We start from the raw sequence: 17,339 nt of genomic DNA, 5'->3' as shown, positions 1-17,339 counted from the left end.
ATTTCCAAGCCTTTGACAGCTTAGTTGGGAAAGCACATAAAATCCACCAGATTTCAATGACTTTCCTTCTGTCCCATAGCAGAGGCTCCAGGACACACACCCAACAGAGTGTCGTAGTAAGGACATTCAGATATGAGGAGGCTCTTAGGAGTGCCAGCAGAACTGTGTAAAATCCCTAAGTCATGTGACAGAGGTTGGGGGTGTCTCTCTGCTCTGTTCTGAAAATACATATGCCTGGGCTCTCCAGAGCAAATGACTGTGGGGACCCGAGAGAAGAGTAAATACGAAAAAGAGGGGACAAGAGTCAAACATGGTACAATCTTTGGCAAATGCCAGCCCTGTGCCTTGACTGGTCTGGGCCTTGGCTGTTTGGCTCCAGCTGTAGTTGCCAAGCAAAATCATGGTGTTATCCTCTCATTTCCAAGAGAAGGCATGAGCCTAGGTTGTCATGCAGTGTTGTCTTGTTAAACTCTTCCAGCTACTTCTAAGTACCAGGGAGAACGTTATTCATGCTGCTTATAAACTGGGTTTGACAGTTTCACTAGCAGCCTCAGCCTCTGAATGCCACACTGAGACAAGCAGGTGACATTTGGGGACCAAGGTCTTTGCATCTTCTTTCTTTTAAAGTTGTTATCTCCTGACACCCTGGAAAAAGAAAGAAGTGATGGAGGTTTAGTGTAAATTTCTTTCACCTACAATCAGGTGACAGATTTGAAGTCTGCTGCTGCAGAGGGCACAATCCACCCTTCAGGGCTAAAGGAAGGAGACATTCAAACCTCCACCCTGCAGTGCCTGTGGCAATTTGGGAACAAGGAGATGGACACTTAAGATGCCTGTGTGGGGGGGAACAAGAGGACCAATAATTTTCTGTTCATGTAAAGTCCCAAGAGCCCATTTAATTTGTGTGGGAGTCTCTCACCAGTTTAAAAACTTTATATAAAGCACTTTCAGGCTGAGGGGTGTGGTTCTGCAGGTAGAGTGTCTGCTCTAAGGGCATGAGGACCTGAGTTCGAATCCCTAGCACCCACATCAAAAGCTGCATATCATGGCCCACAGCTGTAACCCCAGTGTCTGGGAGAGGAGACCGGGGTACCTGGGGGCTTGTCATCCAGACAGACTAACCAAACAGCCATCTGTAGCCTCGGTGAGAGATGCTGTCTGGAAAAATTAAGGTAGACAAGTGGCTGAGGGAAGACATCCAGCATCAGTCTATGTTCCCAGCTGCACCTGTTCAGGTGAATGTGCCCTCACACACATGCATGCATACACCACACACTGTGAAAACTCGCCTCAGGCATACAGGAGTATAGGAAACCATAGAACAATGGTGTAGCCACAACCTTGCTTGAAGACTACTTCACAGTTGATAAGCTTTCGCCATGGAATATTTCTTTAACTGGGCAAAGACGTGTTATATTTGTTTCTACTGTGGAATATTGCTTTAACTGCGTAAAGGTGGGCTACATTTGTTTATCGATGTAAGGATGTGTGGGTTTAATTCTGTAAAGGCGTGTTGCATTTGTTTCACCTTGCCTGCCTAAGGCACCTGATTGGTCTAATAAAGAGCTGAACAGCCAATAGCTAGGTAGGAGAAAGGATAGGTGGGGCTGGTGGGCAGGGAGAATAAATGGGAAGAGGAAAAGGGAGAAGGAAAAAGAGAATGAGGGAGAAAGAGGAAGGTACACTCAGGGCAAGAAGCCTGGCACCAGCCAGCAGACGTGAGAAGCAGTGAAAGTAAGGTATACAGAAGGAAAGAAAAGTTAGAAGCCCCGAGGCAAAATGTAGACAAAGAGAAACAGCTTAATTGAAGTTAAAAGAGCTCACCAGAAACAAGCCTAAGCTAGGCTGAGCATTCATAACTAATAATAAGTCTCTGTGTCATGATTTAGGAGCAGGTTGTTGCCCCCCCCCAAAAAAAAGCCTGCTACAAGCTTTTTTCTCCCAGATATTAAATAGCTTCAGCTTTAGGGATCCACCCACAGCCTCTCTTAGAGGACTATACCCCGAGGCTGTAGTGGAACAGTAACCGTGGATATGACGGTAGGTTGAAGCCTGTTGGAATTTTACTCATGGCCACTGACAGTTGGGTTTTACGTTGTACTCACTTGTTGGGGAGTGGTGTCCTTCTTTGGATTTTTCCCAACCCTTTGAAAATATGACAGCCTGGGCTGGGGGCATGACTCAGTGGTAGAACACTTGTTGAACATTGCAAGGCCCTGGGTCCAATCTCTAACACTACAAAGAAAGAAATGTGAAAAATTGGGAGCTATTCTTAGCTCACAGGTTGGAGGAGGAGACAGGCTGGAGTTGACCTGGGGCCGGGGGCATTGCTCCAGCTGAAACCTAGATCTGGCTGAACTTCCAGGGTCCCCTTCCCGGCTTCTAGCCTCTCTCCTTCCCAGCTTGCCTCAAGAGATCACATTTTATCATTCCCATCCACAATTCTGGTTTTCGTGTATCTGTCTGTTTTGTTGTGTTTTAGTTATTAAAAACAATTATGTGCATTTGTATGGACCAGTGTCAAAAGAAGCCAGAGAGTCGGATCCCTAGAACTGACTGTTGGCCACAGCCTCCTGATGTGGGTGTAAGCACCAGGCCTGGGGCCTCAACAAGGGCAGTACATGCTCCCAACCCCTGAGCCTCCTCTCCCGCCCTTGCTACTGGGTGCTAAGCACCAGGCCTGGGGCCTCAACAAGGGAAATACATGCTCCCAACTCCTGAGCCTCCTCTGCAGCCCATGCTGCTCTCCTTTGACCTCATACATCTTAAGTGTACAATCCTGACTTGTGGGTCTAGGGCTTCATAGACTCTTTGTCCTCCCATGGCACCCTTCTGCCTCTTTGCTGGACTCTGGCCATCTGTCGCTATGCTGCATGGGCTTCCACCCAGTCCTTGTTATGGCTGCCTAAGAGACATTATCTGAGCATGCTGTCTGCCAAAGCCCAGTCTTGTGGGACGCATGGGCACTTGGGCGGCTGCCTCAAGCTCGTCCGTTCTATACCTTGCCTCTTAACCTGCACCATGGTCTTAACACAGATGCATTTTAATGGTCTCCATCTCTTTGATTCAAGTCTGCAAGTATCAGAACTAGAGAGAGTTGAATCCATGATGTTTCTGTGTTGGACCTGGTCCTGCCATGGTGTGTCCCATCAGTGTCGTGGTAACTGGCCATGCCCTGATGGCCTCAGCTTAAGAAATGTTCAGTAGGTGTTGCCTGTTACTGTTTGACGTGGCACTCAGTAATGAGTATTGTGAGTTAAGTCTAGGCCATTGAGCACGGCTACCCCGCATGCTGTGAACATTAGCTGGCAGCCCTGTTTCCCAGTCATAACATACAGGCACTTAGGAGCAACTACAGTTACAGCGCCAGCATGAGATGTGTCAATGAAAAATGAAACCCCATGACACCTTGTGTTCCCCCACGCACACACTCCCACCCCCAACCCTGTGACATGTCAAAATCTGGAGCAGTTCCAGCCTCAGAGCTTGCTTTCTTGGAAGGGGCAGCTGCTCTGGGCTGTGGGGCATACCACCTAGAGACACTCGGGTCCCAGGGATGGAACCCAAGGCCTCACATGTGTAAGGCAAGCACCTGCTCTCTAGACCTCTCTTTACTTTTCATTTTGCAGCACGGTCTCACAAAGTAGCCCAGGCTGGCCTTGAATGTGCTCTGTAGCCCAGGCTGGTATTGAACTTAGGATTCTTTTACTTCAGCATCTCGAGTAGCTAGGATTACAGAGGTATGGCACCAGGCCCCATCCTAGAGGCACTTGTGAAATTCTGTGACTGTCTTCTATGCCATTTTCCACCTGTACAAACAGCATACTGCCCACTTTGCTACCACAGCCAACTCTAAGTGCCCTTGCCCAGCTCCTCTAGTCTATGGGAGTTGAAATACCAATCCTTCCCCCTACCCTGTCACCCCTTCCTCTCCTGGGATGTCTCCCCAGTTCAAAGGCAATCCAGAAGAGAGACCAAAACACAATACCTCTAATGGGAAATTCCAAGCACAGGAGGGGTGTTTAGATGGAGTGGGCGTGCTCTCTAGGGGCAAGGACTTCATTTCCATTTTGACTAAAAGTTTGTGAATTTGTATTATATGGAATCTATTAGAAGGTTAGGAATAGGTAATCAGCTTTTAATATTTACATTCTTAGGGGGAAAAGATGATTCATTAGCAAACATGAATAATAATGAATAAATTAATTTCCCTTTGTCTCCACTCAGGTACAAGGCGATGTTAGAAGTGGTGATCTCACCCAGCCTCGCAGCAAGCAGTGACTGCAAGGAATCCCTGACGTGGAGTGAAGACAACGCCGCTGTGGGGGCTCTGAGTGACAGAGAAGGTAGGCCTCTGCAAAAACTTGACTGGACGAGTTAAGAGGGCCTTGTTCATTTGTGACAGGTAGAGGTTCCCATGGTACCATTCCCAGAACCTGACATTCCCACTGATGGTTCTAGAACAGAAGTTGGGTGCACATGGATCACAGTCTTGTCCATCATTCAAGGGACAGGTGTACTCGGTCTTGCCCTAGCTGCCCTTCTTGGTCTCTGGTTCCGAGAAACCCTGACATTTGCTATGAAGGACAGTCGCCCTGGGTGCATTCCTAACCCTACCAAAGGTATGACCTGTTGGGTCTTCATCTCTGTCCCTCAGCTCCCTCCTGCCATCACCTCTTCCCAGCAGGAGTCAGGTTCACAGGCTTCTGTGCCCAAGACGAGGCCTTGTCTGCTGTTGCTTTCAGGTTGGGTTGAAGTCAAGGAAGCAGAAGACAGTTAAAGCTGTTAGGAAATTATTGGCAAATGATGCTGCCAGACTAGTTTTCTCTAGAACAATCCAAGCTATTGTTTGCTCTGCTGGGATTGTCAGCCTTCCTGGTAGAGCCTGAGGTGAGCTGAAGGCATTAAGCTATCACACTGAAGCATTAGGCTTAACCCTTTCCCCAGCAGTGTGCCCAGGGATTCGCTGCCAGTGGTGTCTTCGGGTCCCCCTTGTTCTCTTTCATGGTCCCTGTGTGATGCCAGATCATCGGACAGGAATGTGACAGGACTGTCACAAGTAACCAAAAGGTCATGTGTCCAATGCAAAGCAACATCACAAGGAACTTTTTGAGAGAAAATCCAGGTTTCCCTGAGTAATTATTCTGTCACCAAGACGATGAATGGCATTGCCCTTGCATGCTGGTTATGACATTAGGCAACCCTGTTCAAAATCTTCACTGCAAGGGTGTGGGCTCTGAGACCAGGACTGGATGGTGGGAGGGAGGCACACCTGGCATCTACAAGCATCTGTGAAAATGACCCTCTGAAGGGTCAAAGACCTTCATAGTTTTCTCTCTGGGTAGATGCCCAGGCCAATTTCCTACTGTGTTTCCAAGTCAGCATGGCAAGGGTCTGGGCTGTGGGTGTGGGGCATCCAGGTCTGACTCCCAGCCCAGCCACTCCCCAGCCATGCAATCTTTCTAAGTCTTAGTTTCCAGCCCTGTTGAATGGGCTGTGCTAATGGACCACTCTGTAGAGTGCCGTACAAGGGATTAAATGAGGTTATGGTGTGTGGCAGGCCTGTCCCACCCCGGGGGCATGGTAAATGATTAAGTAGACCATTGTCACCCTCTGAGTCAAATAACCACAGGGATCAGAGGCAGGGTGGGAGTCTGGCCCTGGGCCAGTCCTTTGTTTGGCCTTAATGGTAAGTTGTACATAGTTGATGGCTTTGTGAAACATAGGGAGAGTGTACATCAAATCTACTTTCCCCTGACTCCTTCAGCTGCAAGAGGAACCTGGCAGCAGCAGAGAGGCAGTTGTCCCTTAGATAAGTCCCTGTCCCTCCCCTTCATCTTCAGTGTTCCTTAGAACTGACTCTGTGGCAGGCCCTTCCTCATCTCTGGTTCCAAGAAATGCTGACATTACCACAGAACAGGGTCATTTTGGGGTGCATTCCCAGCCAGGTCCTGTGAATCTGGCTTCCTCCTCTCCTCCTTCTCTTTCACTACCACAGCAAACATTTGGTGGTAATTTTGAACTGCGGGCTGAGGGTGTGGCTCAGTGGTAGAGCACCTACCTCAAGGTAAAGGGCTGGGAACATAGCTTGGCAGTATAGCATTTGCCTAGAGTCTACCAGTGACAACTCTGCATTCCTATATATGCATTTAAATCCCCTTCCTATTTAGTATACAGCTCAGTGCCTGGCTTATAGAAGACCTTAAAAAATACGGATGGATGAATAGGTGAGCAGGTGGGTGGGTGAGTATATGGGTGGACAGAGAGGCGGATAGAGAGATAGGTGGGTGGTGGGTAGATGAGTTCTTGGGTGGTTGGGTTGATATATGGGTGAGTGGTTGCATAGATGGGTAGGTGGTTGTGTGTTTTGAAGCATGGATGCAGATCTTGAGGGATGAGCTAATTTCAAGTCAATATTAGCTTTGAACCACAAATACAATTTTCTTAGCTTCCCCTGCCCAGGTTTGTTGCCTCCCTAAGGCTCAGGTCATGGCAACCTCCTCTTGGATTCTATTCTAGTTTCATCTCTGTTGCTCTGGTAAAAACACTCTGACCAAAGCGACTGAGGGGAGGAAAGAGCTTAATTGGCTTATACTTCTGGGTCTCAGTCCGCCATTGAGGAAAGTCAGGGCAATATCTCAGAGCAGAAACCACAGACGAATGCTGCTGTCTGGCTTCCTCCTAGACTCACGCTCAGCTAGCTTTACTATATTATATTCATTTATCACGTGAAAATTACATGGTGATTCGTATGTCTTGGTTTTCTCATTGCCTATTCTTTAAACTTATAAACCAACCAATCTCACCATCAACACCATGCTCCCTTCGAGCTATCTTGTGTGTTGTAGTCCTTCTTGTGTGTATCAAAACTCATTCTGAACTATGAGCTCTGGTTGTAAACGAAGACAGGCCCTTGCAGGCCTCGTCTCTGCTTTTGTGCACTAGTTGAACAAACCACACATGCATGCTACCAGCTAGCCTTCTTATACATTCCAGGACCACCTGCCTTGGGATGGTGACACCCACAGTGTGTTGGGCCCTCCTGTTATGATAAATCTTTCCACCAAAAGCCGCCGAGCCCCACTGCCACATGCGCGCTTTATGCCAGCCGCCCGCCCGAGTTAGGCCCAAATGAATACACAGAAACTTGTATTAGGTACAATGCTGCTTGGCCAATGACTAGGATTCTCATCTGTTAGCTCAGTCTTAACTATCATAAACCTATATATTTTATAAGACTTATCTTATCGGATGCCTTATTGGTGTCCCTCCTTGCCAGTGGCTCATATCCTGCCGCTGGTGGAGGAAGGGAAAAGGGGGACCCTTCCTGTTTCTCTTTTGCTTAAATATGAGTCTCCTTGCTATGTCATTTCCTGCCTGGATCACCACTTCTCTACTACATTTCCCAGAATCCTCTTTGACTCCCAGTCCCGTCTAACTTGCTGTCTCATTGGCCAAACGGTATTTTATTTAACAATCAATAAGATAAACATACACAGTACATTCCCCATCACCCTCCTGTATCAATTAATAATCAAGACAATCTCCCATAGACATTCCCATAGGCCCATCTAGGCAATTCCTTGGTATCAGTTGAGGTTTTCTCTCAGTTGACTCTAGGCTATGTCAAATTGAAATTTAAAGCTAACTAGGACACTCTTGACACTTGTCAATTTGACCCACAAACATATCACTTTTAAACTATAACCTTTCAATACCTTGTCCCCAAGACCTTATGTTAATGTTATATTGTAAAAGATCATACAACTTTTTTTCTTTAGTGGTATTTTATTATTCACCTTTAAGTTATTCTGAAGGTTGGTAGTAAACTTATTGTTAACAATATAAATATTTTTTGTAAGTGTTGAAATTCTCTTAAAATCCTGGGAAGACAGCAGTCATTCCAGATCGGACTTAGAGAAATCAATCCGCCAAATATCTCCATCTTCCTTATTTTCACTTCATCTTCCTTACTCAGACCTCCTGACTTGTCTGCTTATTTGCTGTCATAAACAGACAAGGTCACACAGCTTTAAAAGCACCAGTCTTTAAATTTTTCAACACTTTAAAAGTCCAAAGCCCCTTTTAAAATCCAAAGTCTCTTACAAGACTTTGCATACTTTCTTATTCCAAAAGGGAAGAGCTGGGGCCTATGGACAATCAGATCCAAGCAGAACTAAATCCAGCAATGTGAATCCAAATTCTGTAGCGCTGTGTCTGACATTTGGAGCTCAACTCTGAAGAGCTTGGGCAGCCCCGCTTCTCAGGCTCGGTCATTTGCAGCACACATGGCTTGTCTCGCAGTCTGAGGTCAGCTCCACACCAAGCTTGTCTGTCTCAAGTGCTCATGTAGGCAATGAGCACTCCCAGCATCTCCAGTGTGGAGGCTCCAGTGGAGCTGAGGCTGCACGCTCACCTATGGCCTCTCTTCAGAAACTGCAGTCCTACCACACAGTGCCAGGCCTCAGCTGCACTCCGTGACTCCTTTAGTCATGTAGCATTCATGCCTTTAAAACCAGTGCCACATGGGGACTCTTATACATTTTCAAGTTCAGGGGCCACTGGAACATTAGCTTCTAGGTGACACCATGAGGAAATACTTTCCATTGTCCCAGTGAAACACAGAGAGAACTTTATTTACCTCAGTGAGCTGGTCTCTCATTAATCGTGGATGGTTCTTCAACCTCAACTGAGCAGCAACCATGGGTTGTTAATTCAAAATATCACACAAATGGCACAGATGAAGACCTTACTTCCCTCTGAACCCTCAGAGTCTGCTCTCCACCATTCATACTTCTCATTGCATTCTTAGCATCCAGACTCCCACAGAACATTCCATTAACCTCCGAACACGGAACCATTTTCCCCAGCTTAAATCCCAAAGTCCTCCACAGACTTCCAAAAGAATACTCCAAAGGCATAAAATCCCACAGCAACATCTTGGTATTGTTTTCTGTCTCTGCTGCTTTTCTGTTACTGTGATAAAAGCCCTCTAACCCAAAGCAACTTGTCGGGGGAGGGAGGTAGGCAGAGAGTTTGTTTGGCTTATACTTACTTCCTGGTGACAGTCCATCATAGAGGGAAATCGGGGCAAGAACTTGAAGCAGAAGGCATGGCGAAACATTGCTTGGTGACTCACGCTCTGGCTCGCTCCTAGGCTCATGCTTGGCTGACCTTGTTAATACAGCCAGGGATCATTTGCTTAGGGATGGTGTCACTCACGGCGGGCTCCTTCCTTCATTCCTACTCAAGGGATGGTTGGATCTGAGTTATATCCTGCTTTCTGGGAGGAGGAGGTAAAAGTTACCGATACCAAGAAGCCAAGGGGAAGATTCCCTTTTTAAAGCACAGGTGCTTCCTGAAAAGTTTCAGCCATAACCCAGTTTCAGAGGAGGTGAGCCCACCCGGGAGCAGGTGCCCGGCTCTCTGACTTCCTGCCTACTCCTATCTCTGACTGAGTTTTCCAGTGTTACTCTGGCCAGCTCCAACCTGAAGCTAGAGGGCTGGGTGCTGACCCAAGGAACACAACCTTCTTTCTGCTCCTTTTCTGGGCATCCTGGCTGCTTCCCGGAGGCCGCTGTGGGTACCGAGGATGCTCCATAACCCACTCTAGGAACAAGGACGCCAACTGCTGGGGATTCCACCATAGTTCACACACTCCCTCTGCAGCCCGTGTCTGCCCTGTGTTCTGGCTGCCTCTTGCTATGCCGACTGCTACTAATTTTCCTTTAGGGAAAAAAAGAGAAAAAGAAAAACATCAACCTGCTTTCTTTTTTTTTTTCAAGACAGGGTTTCTCTGTGACTCTGGAGGTGAAAATAAATTCCCTGTAAGAGAACAACTCAAACCAGCTTTAGAAAAGTTTGACTTCTATCGCTTCGTTATACTCTTAACATGCATTAAGATTAACTTGTGATGGTTTCACAGAGAAGCACGTATTTATGACCCCCTAAATCATACTCTGAGACGTGTTTCTCAACCACCTCTGCTCTCTCAGAACACTACTTCCAGGGGCAAAAGAGGTATCTGTTTGTCAATGTGCCCCATGCACTCACAGACCAAGAAACACAAATAAGACAAATTTTTTTTCTTTTAAAAAAGAAAAAAAATGGCAGAAGTGATGGAACAGGCACCCCAGTTGGGAAGGGCACCCAAAGCTTCGCTGAGGCCACACCATCTCTTGTTAGAGTGTCACAGCATTGCCTGCGTCTACGGCTGCCACTCTGGGGTTAGTCTCACCCACAGTGACCCTTTTTATCAAACCACTTCCTGAACATTGGCTACAACAAAATGCAGAGTGACCATTGATCTGAATTCCTTCCAAAGACTAGCAGTCACAGAGCAGGAGGAGCACAGTTTGGGGGGACTGGGAGCTCTGTTCTGTCCCTGGGGAGGACCTGGCTTCCTTCCTGCTACATCCAGAGTTTCTGGCCTACATGGAGTCCCACCCCAGTCCCACCATCCCTAGACACAGGCTGACTATCAAGGAAGAATATCCCGTTCTATCCAGGAGAAACAAGGGAAGGGGTAGGGGAACCTGCCCCACCTTCTCCATCCCTGGTGTGTCCCATGATGGCAAACTTTAAATGTGGTACAGGAGGCAAGAGGTTAAAAACTATTTTTCAAAAGAATAGTCTGCAAGAGAAAAAGCACTCGGCACTCCCAAGTGCCCCCCCCCATCTATTCCCCTGGCTGGGTGGTGACTGCAGATGTGAGGAGCCCTGGAGGAGGGAGGCCTGGCTGTGCGGAAAGGGGAAAGACAGGTGTCTAAAGGGTTCGGGGAGCTGATGAGGAAGCCATAATACTGAGCAAAGCCACCATGCCAATCACTCCTTGGCAACCAGAAGGAAAGACGCTCACTTCGAATGCCTGAAACAGCAAGTGAACTGGAGTCCATAGGGATGTTGTTTCCGTGGGTTCCATTTTCGTGAGTACTTGCATATTTATTAATGAAAGCATTAAAAGTGTTTAACTCAATGGTTTCTGAATTTGCTCTGCACACTTGAGCTTTTACCAACAGTGAGACTGGCTGCTTCAGACACAAGTGGTACTTGGTCCCAGGAACCAAAGACCAAGAAAGGGGGCCATGTGGGGCCTGCCTGGAGCAAAGACCTCAGGAACAAGGGAAGTATCAGGAGGCACCAAGGAGGTGCCAGAACTTTCCTTGACATTGAGTTTGGTTTTTAAGTGTGGTGTGTAAAGAATATACTTTGTGCTATCACACCATGCATGTGCGTGAACACACACACACACACACACACACACACACACGCTGATCCCTGGTCCTTTTTACCATGATCAATAATGCTGACACTGTGTGTGTAGTCAAGCAGACAGTTCTGTGTCTAAGCTCAGCTGTGACTCTAAGCAGTAAAAGGAGACACAGCAGTTTGTCTAGGGACTTGACTAGAGAGATCAGGCTCATGTGACCCTTGGGTTCACATTCAGTTCAGACACATTCAGTTTTACGGAGCTTCTGGACAGAGGATGGGAGGAGGGTGGCCTTGTCTGTGTTGTGGTCCTATTACCCCATGGTAAGGATTAAATGAGATCCTATGTCTAAGTCAGTGGGTCTGGCTCACAGTTGCTCCTGAGGGAGTGTTTGCTGCAATTATGCTGATGGCTGTCTCTTGGCTAAGACAGACTTGGTTGAGACAGACTGTAGGGCTGGGCCACCAGGGTTCGAATCATAGGCCCTGAGTGAGTTATTCAGACCCTCCAGGCCCCGGCTCTTCACCTGGGCATTAAAATCATTAATGCAGAGAAAGTTATTCGAGGGAAGCTTGGCACATGGGGAATGCTGGGTAACAGATGGGTGTTATCAGCATATGGGATGTGTGTGGGAGAAGTTTCTGAGGCTGGAGGTAGAGGAGGCTGCCAAGTCTCAGAGTGAGGTGAGGGAGTTGGAGAGAGGCTCAGAGTCAGGGGACTTGAAGGGTAACTTGGTGAATGGGAGCATCCTGTCTCCATCCGGAATTCACCCGGGCTGCTTGAAGACATGGAGTGGTTTTATTTGAAATGACGAGGCACAAAAATACTCCCCAGGGAACCACCCAGATCAATTACACCCTAGAAAACAGCTCCCAGCTAAGTCTGTGACCTTAGCAGGTGTCTAGGAATGCAATATGAAACATTTATGTCAGGGCCTCAGGGGAGAGCTAAGAAGTGCCTTCCTTGGATGTTCTGGAGCTAGCCTGACCTGAACCCCACCAACTAGAGTTAGAGAGGGACAGGAAGGTGAAGCCATCAGGTGATGTCCAGGCTGGGGAGAAGGCTCCGTCTAAGAAGCAATTGCCACAGAAGGATAAAGACCTGAATTTCACCCCCAGAACCTATGTAACAATCCTGGGCACGGTGGTCTGCATGTGTAATCCTAGCACTGGAGAGGTGGAATCAGGAGGGTCCCTTGGGACCTGCTCGTGAGGCAGCCTACTGAAGTGGGCTTGTCCCTTGGCCAATGGGAGACCCTGACTCAAAACCCAAAGTGAAGCGTTCCAGAGGAATGACACCTGAGGTTGTCCTCTGGTCTCTGCAGGTGTCCAGACTTGCACCTGCCCCAGAAGAGGAAGGAGAGGAGCAAGTAGGGGAAGAATGGAGTGGGGAGGGAAGGAAAGGGAGGAGGAAGAGGAGGAGGAGGAAGAGAAGGGAGAAGAGGAGGGGAGGGGAGGAAGGGGAAGGAGATGGAGGAGGAGGGAAGGGAGAAGGGGAGAATGAAGATGGGGACAAGTCATATGGTTAGAACCAGTCTGTGTCTTCATCCTGCAGCTCTTGGTTGCCTCCTGTGGCCATGTGACCTCTCGGGCACAAACCTTCCATCTCTGGCCTGTTTCCCCTTCTGGGCTGCATGTGGGGCGTGGGTTCTGCGTGGTGTTCCTAGATGTGTCCCATGTGTGTTCTCTGTGCCTGCTCTCCTGCTGTCCCTGAAAAGCAGGTGCACCAGAGAGGGGCTGTGAGCCCACTGCCAGGAGAGTGCCCTGCCTCCCAGAAACTTCTGCGGTAGAGAGAAAGTCCCCAGCAGCAGCAACTTTCGAAGTTGCTCCCTATACAAGTCCCTCTGAAGCCACAGTTTGCGCTGAACATGCCTCAGTAGTAGCTAAACCTTCATGTGTTTCTTTATCTGCAGGCGTCACTAAATCGGCCTCTCTGAGTGTGCCTCAGCTCTTTGTGAAGTGAGTACTCTGGCCACGCCCCCTTTATCTTACTCCCTTTTCTCTTCTTCAGAGGTTGGTGGCTGGGGTGGGGGTGGGGGTGCTCTGGAGCTGTTTCCCTATTTCCCCAAATAGGGATGCCAGCATGGACACAGCTAGATGGCCTTGCACAGATAATCTGACTGCCTGAATCTTGGTTTCCCATCTAGGAAAGTGGACAGCCAGTGGCCTGCCCCACAAAGTAGATGAATGGAGTGCTTAGAGTGGTTCTGGGTGTCACCTGCTGTTTCCTTCTTTCTGGAGTTTACTCTTTTCCCATTCTTTCCTTTCCCTGTTTAAACTCCTCCCCCTCCCTCCTTTCTCCTCCCCTGCCTCTCTCTGTCTCCCTCCCTCCCTCCTTTCTCTTCTCTCTCTCTGCCCCTCCCCCTCCCTCCTTTCTCCTCCCCTGCCTCTCTCTGCCCCCCTCCCCTACCTCCTTTCTCCTCCCCTGCCTCTCTGCCTCCCCCTCCTCCTTTCTCCTCCCCTGCCTCCTCTCCCCCCCCTCCTTTCTCCTCTCCCTGCCTCTCTCCCCTCCCCTCCCTCCTTTCTCCTCCCCTCCCTCCTGTCTCCCTCCCCTCCCTCCTTTCTCCTCCCCTGCCTCTCTCTGCCCCCCTCCCCCTCCCTCCTTTCTCCTCCCCTGCCTCTCTCTGTCTCCCTCCCCTCCCTCCTTTCTCCTCCCCTGCCTCTGTCCCCCTCCCCTCCCTCTTCCTGCTGCCCCCATCTCCCTGCCTCCTTGTTCCTTTCTTCTGCTCTGACATTCACCCAGGACTCCTCATTCCCAAAGCCATATGAGCCCTAGGATGAGAGAGGAGGGGACACAGCCCTGCCTCAGAAGCCCAGGCTAGTGAGGAGACAGAGCCTGGGCTCCTCTCCTGGTGGCATGAGTGTCCCACCATAAGATCAGCCAGGGTCCAGAAGCCCAGAAGCATTGGGTACCAGAACCTTCCCTAGGCAAGCTCCAGTCCAGCCCTGGGAGCTGAGCACAGAGACCAGGTTAGACCTGGCCATAAACCCCCCTCTGCGTGCCACAGAGCTCTGATGAGGGCACTGGCTCAGGCTGCTTCTCCATCAGAAGAGGTGTGGCACTGGCAGCCACTGAGCCCAGTAAAACCTCCTGGACTGTTTCCTCAGGTTGGAGAGTGCCACTGTCCTTTCTGGGGCGGGGGGGGGGGTTAGATAACAGTGTGTGTGTGTTCATGTGAGTGGGGTGTGTATCTGTGTGTTCTTGTGAATGGGGGGGGGTACGTGTGCAATATGTGAGGTGTGTGTGATGTGGGAGGGCGGGGCGGGGTGTGTATATGTGTATGTTACACTGTGTTATGTGTGTATTATGTGTTATGTGTGTGTATGTTCAGTGGGTATACATGTGTGAGTGCAGGTGCATTCATGCAGAGGCCAGACGTCCACAGTGGGTGTTTCCCTCAGTCCCTCTCCACTTTAGTTTTTGAGTCAGAGTCTCTCACTGAGCCTGGAGCACATAGATTCAGCTGGGGCAGTGAGCTCCTACCCCTGCCTCCCCCGTGGTAGGATCACAACTGTGTTTCATGCTCTGCCTCCCCCATGGTAGAATTGCAGATGTGTTTCTCGGAGCCTGGCTTTGTCCATGGTCCTGGGGATCAGGACTCAGAGCCCCATTGTTTACCCCTGAACCATTGCCCCAGCCCCCATTTCTCTGGGTTTTTTACTTGAGCCCCGGTTCAATCCAAGTCTCTTCAGCGGGCTGTGGCGGGACACTGGAGTGGACAGGCTTGGCTTCCCACCTTGAACTTCTATAGAGAAGGCAAGATGTGACCCAAGAACACTGTCAAATAGGGGCCTCAGTTCAGCAGGAAGTCCCGCCTTACAGACCCACTGACTATACCACAGGCTTCCACAGTGGCTGGTGAAGCCCTTTCTAGATCCCAGCCTGGTGTCCCCAGGCGTAAGTCCCCCAAAGGATTCCCTTATGGGAAGTAGAGCCTTCTGCAAAGCAAGGTCACATCTGTTTGTGACCCTGCACCCTTTTATAGTCAACTCACACCTGCCCTGAGGCTTCAGACCCAGAGAACCCAGAGGGTTTCGTGTCTGCCTAAAAGATACATTCAAAGTGGACAGATTTTAACTGAAGTGATACGAGGAGTCCCAGCCATGTTCCTAGAGGCCCAAGCTGAGAGAGTAAACACGTGGGGTCACGTTCAGCCAGACGTGGATCTAGAGAATTAAGTAGAGTGAAGGCATTCTGTGTGTGGCCTCTGGGTCCATGCCAGTCCATGAGCTTTGCGGGTTAATGAGTGTCCCAGAGCCAGTCTCCTCAAGGTGAAAACTAAGAACCTCCAGTGTCGTCAGAACTGGAGGCTTCGCTGGACCGCTTGAAAATGACCTGGACTGGTGTCTGGGCATGCAATGGGAAGGGAAATGCCAGCTGTTTGTCACCAACTGAAATGGCATGGTAGACAAAGGGTCATTCTCTGGTGATGGTCATACAAAGTCCAGGTGACAGTGGGACCCTGGCCTGGTCTCTTATGTCAGTAACTCCAGTGTTGGGGAGATGGCGTCAGGAAGATCCCTGGAGCTCATTGGCCAGCCAGGCCACCAAACCAGTGAGCTCTGAGGTTAGGAGGGACACTGCCTCAAACACTAAGGTGAGGAATGACAATGGGAGATCCCAGGTGTCAGCCTGCAGCCTTCATGTGTACGCAGACATATGTGCACACCTGCACACACGCAAAAGAGATGGGTGGTTAAGCTGACCATAGTAATGAATCACCCTGGAGGTCCTACAACAAGGCTTCCTGTTTCCCACACAAAGTCTGATGTGGATCTTGTAGAACTCTCTAAAAGGCTCGACTATGCTGGCTAACCGTGGAACCCAGCATCTCTGGGTTGCAGCTTTGCTACCACAAATGACTTCTCCATTGCTATACAAAGAGAGGAGAAGGATGGAGCCCTGACCCATGGTGGAATCTGACTGAACAGAAGATAGGAAACACGCCTTGGTTCCCAGGGAAAGAAAACTTGAGATGTGATGTGCACAAATGTTTCCTTTGCTTGAGAAAGCATAACGCCCAAGGAAAAAATAATGGTGGTCCCAGGATCCTGGGGAAGATGCTGGGCTGGACTGGGAGACTTAACCATCTCTCCTTCCACCAGGCCTCACCCGTGTGTCTCTCCTGGTCAGTGCTCCGCAGCCATGGCAGCCTATGGCCAAACACAGTACAGCGCAGGCATCCAGCAGGCGCCACCCTATACAGCGTACCCACCTCCAGCACAAGCTTATGGGATCCCCCCTTACAGTGAGTACCAAGCACGCCCTTGCACCCCCTGGAAGCTCCAACAATGTGGTCCCTTCATGCCTCAGTGCAGGATCATAAATGTAGCTGGACTCGTTTGGGCTTGGAGGTAAAGGGGGGGAGAGCATGGCTGAAGCATGGCTTGGATTGCTTCCAGACTATGTCAGCAAGCCTCTTTCAGTTGCAAGAATCATAACCCTAACCCATTCTGGTTTGGGGAAAATTAGAAGTTAGTTGATTCATGTACTATCACATCTGGGAATGCAGTTGTCGTCATGTATGTCTGGAGCCAGCCACGTGCTCCAGTGACATCGTGAGGGTCTGATGAGATGTCTCAGGCTTGATACACATGTCTGACAACCTGAGTTTTATCCCTGGAAGCCACTTAAGGATAGATGGGGGAAACTCCCAACTCTACAAGCCATAGGTGGGGGAAACCCCAACTCTACAAGCCATAGATGGGGAGCCCCAACTCTACAAGCCATAGATGGGGAGCCCCAACTCTACAAGCCATAGGTGGGGGAAACCCCAACTCTACAAGCCATAGATGGGGAACCCCAACTCTACAAGCCATAGGTGGGAGAAACCCCAACTCTACAAGCCATAGGTGGGAGAAACCCCAACTCTACAAGCTGTCATCTGACCTCCACACGTGCACACATTCACACATCATCTACAGTGAGCTCATGGGAAGTTTGATCCATCTTTGGATGCTTTCTTCTGAGTGGTCTTCATGCCCACAGAGGGTGTCTCCATGTGGAGACACAGACAGTGCCTGCCAACTTTGATCTTTGGATGTCAATATTCCTGGCAGAAAGAGATTGCTCTTCTCAGCACTCTCCAAAGGAGTTCATGTTGGTCCTCATTGGCCAAACTGGGTCATGT

At 49.4% G+C, this 17,339-nt stretch overlaps 1 protein-coding gene and 1 non-coding gene across 4 annotated transcripts in view; one reads left to right on the top strand and one right to left on the bottom strand.

Moving 5' to 3' along the window:
• Window positions 1-4,237: 4,237 nt before the first annotated feature.
• Window positions 4,238-17,339, top strand: part of Eya2 (EYA transcriptional coactivator and phosphatase 2) — a 100,978-nt gene continuing 87,876 nt past the window's right edge. The window contains exons 1-3 of one of the 3 annotated variants that reach the window (XM_035446924.1): window positions 4,238-4,346; window positions 13,122-13,167; window positions 16,315-16,457. In XM_035446924.1, coding sequence (XP_035302815.1) covers window positions 4,238-4,346; window positions 13,122-13,167; window positions 16,315-16,457 — 298 coding nt within the window. Of the gene's footprint in view, window positions 4,347-13,121; window positions 13,168-16,314; window positions 16,462-17,339 lie in introns of those variants that run through there. The other 2 variants (XM_035446926.1, XM_035446925.1) reach the window with 2 other exon arrangements.
• LOC113836504 lies at window positions 6,844-6,969 on the bottom strand. Its single transcript, XR_003486809.1, has one exon. It is a non-coding gene; the product is annotated as a small nucleolar RNA SNORA40 (small nucleolar RNA).

The sequence above is a fragment of the Cricetulus griseus genome, chromosome 6 (genome assembly GCF_003668045.3).
Source record: "Cricetulus griseus strain 17A/GY chromosome 6, alternate assembly CriGri-PICRH-1.0, whole genome shotgun sequence".
Classification (NCBI taxonomy): Eukaryota; Metazoa; Chordata; class Mammalia; order Rodentia; family Cricetidae; genus Cricetulus; species Cricetulus griseus.
Note: the sequence above shows the minus strand (reverse complement) of the source record. Positions and strands in the feature narration are given on the sequence as shown.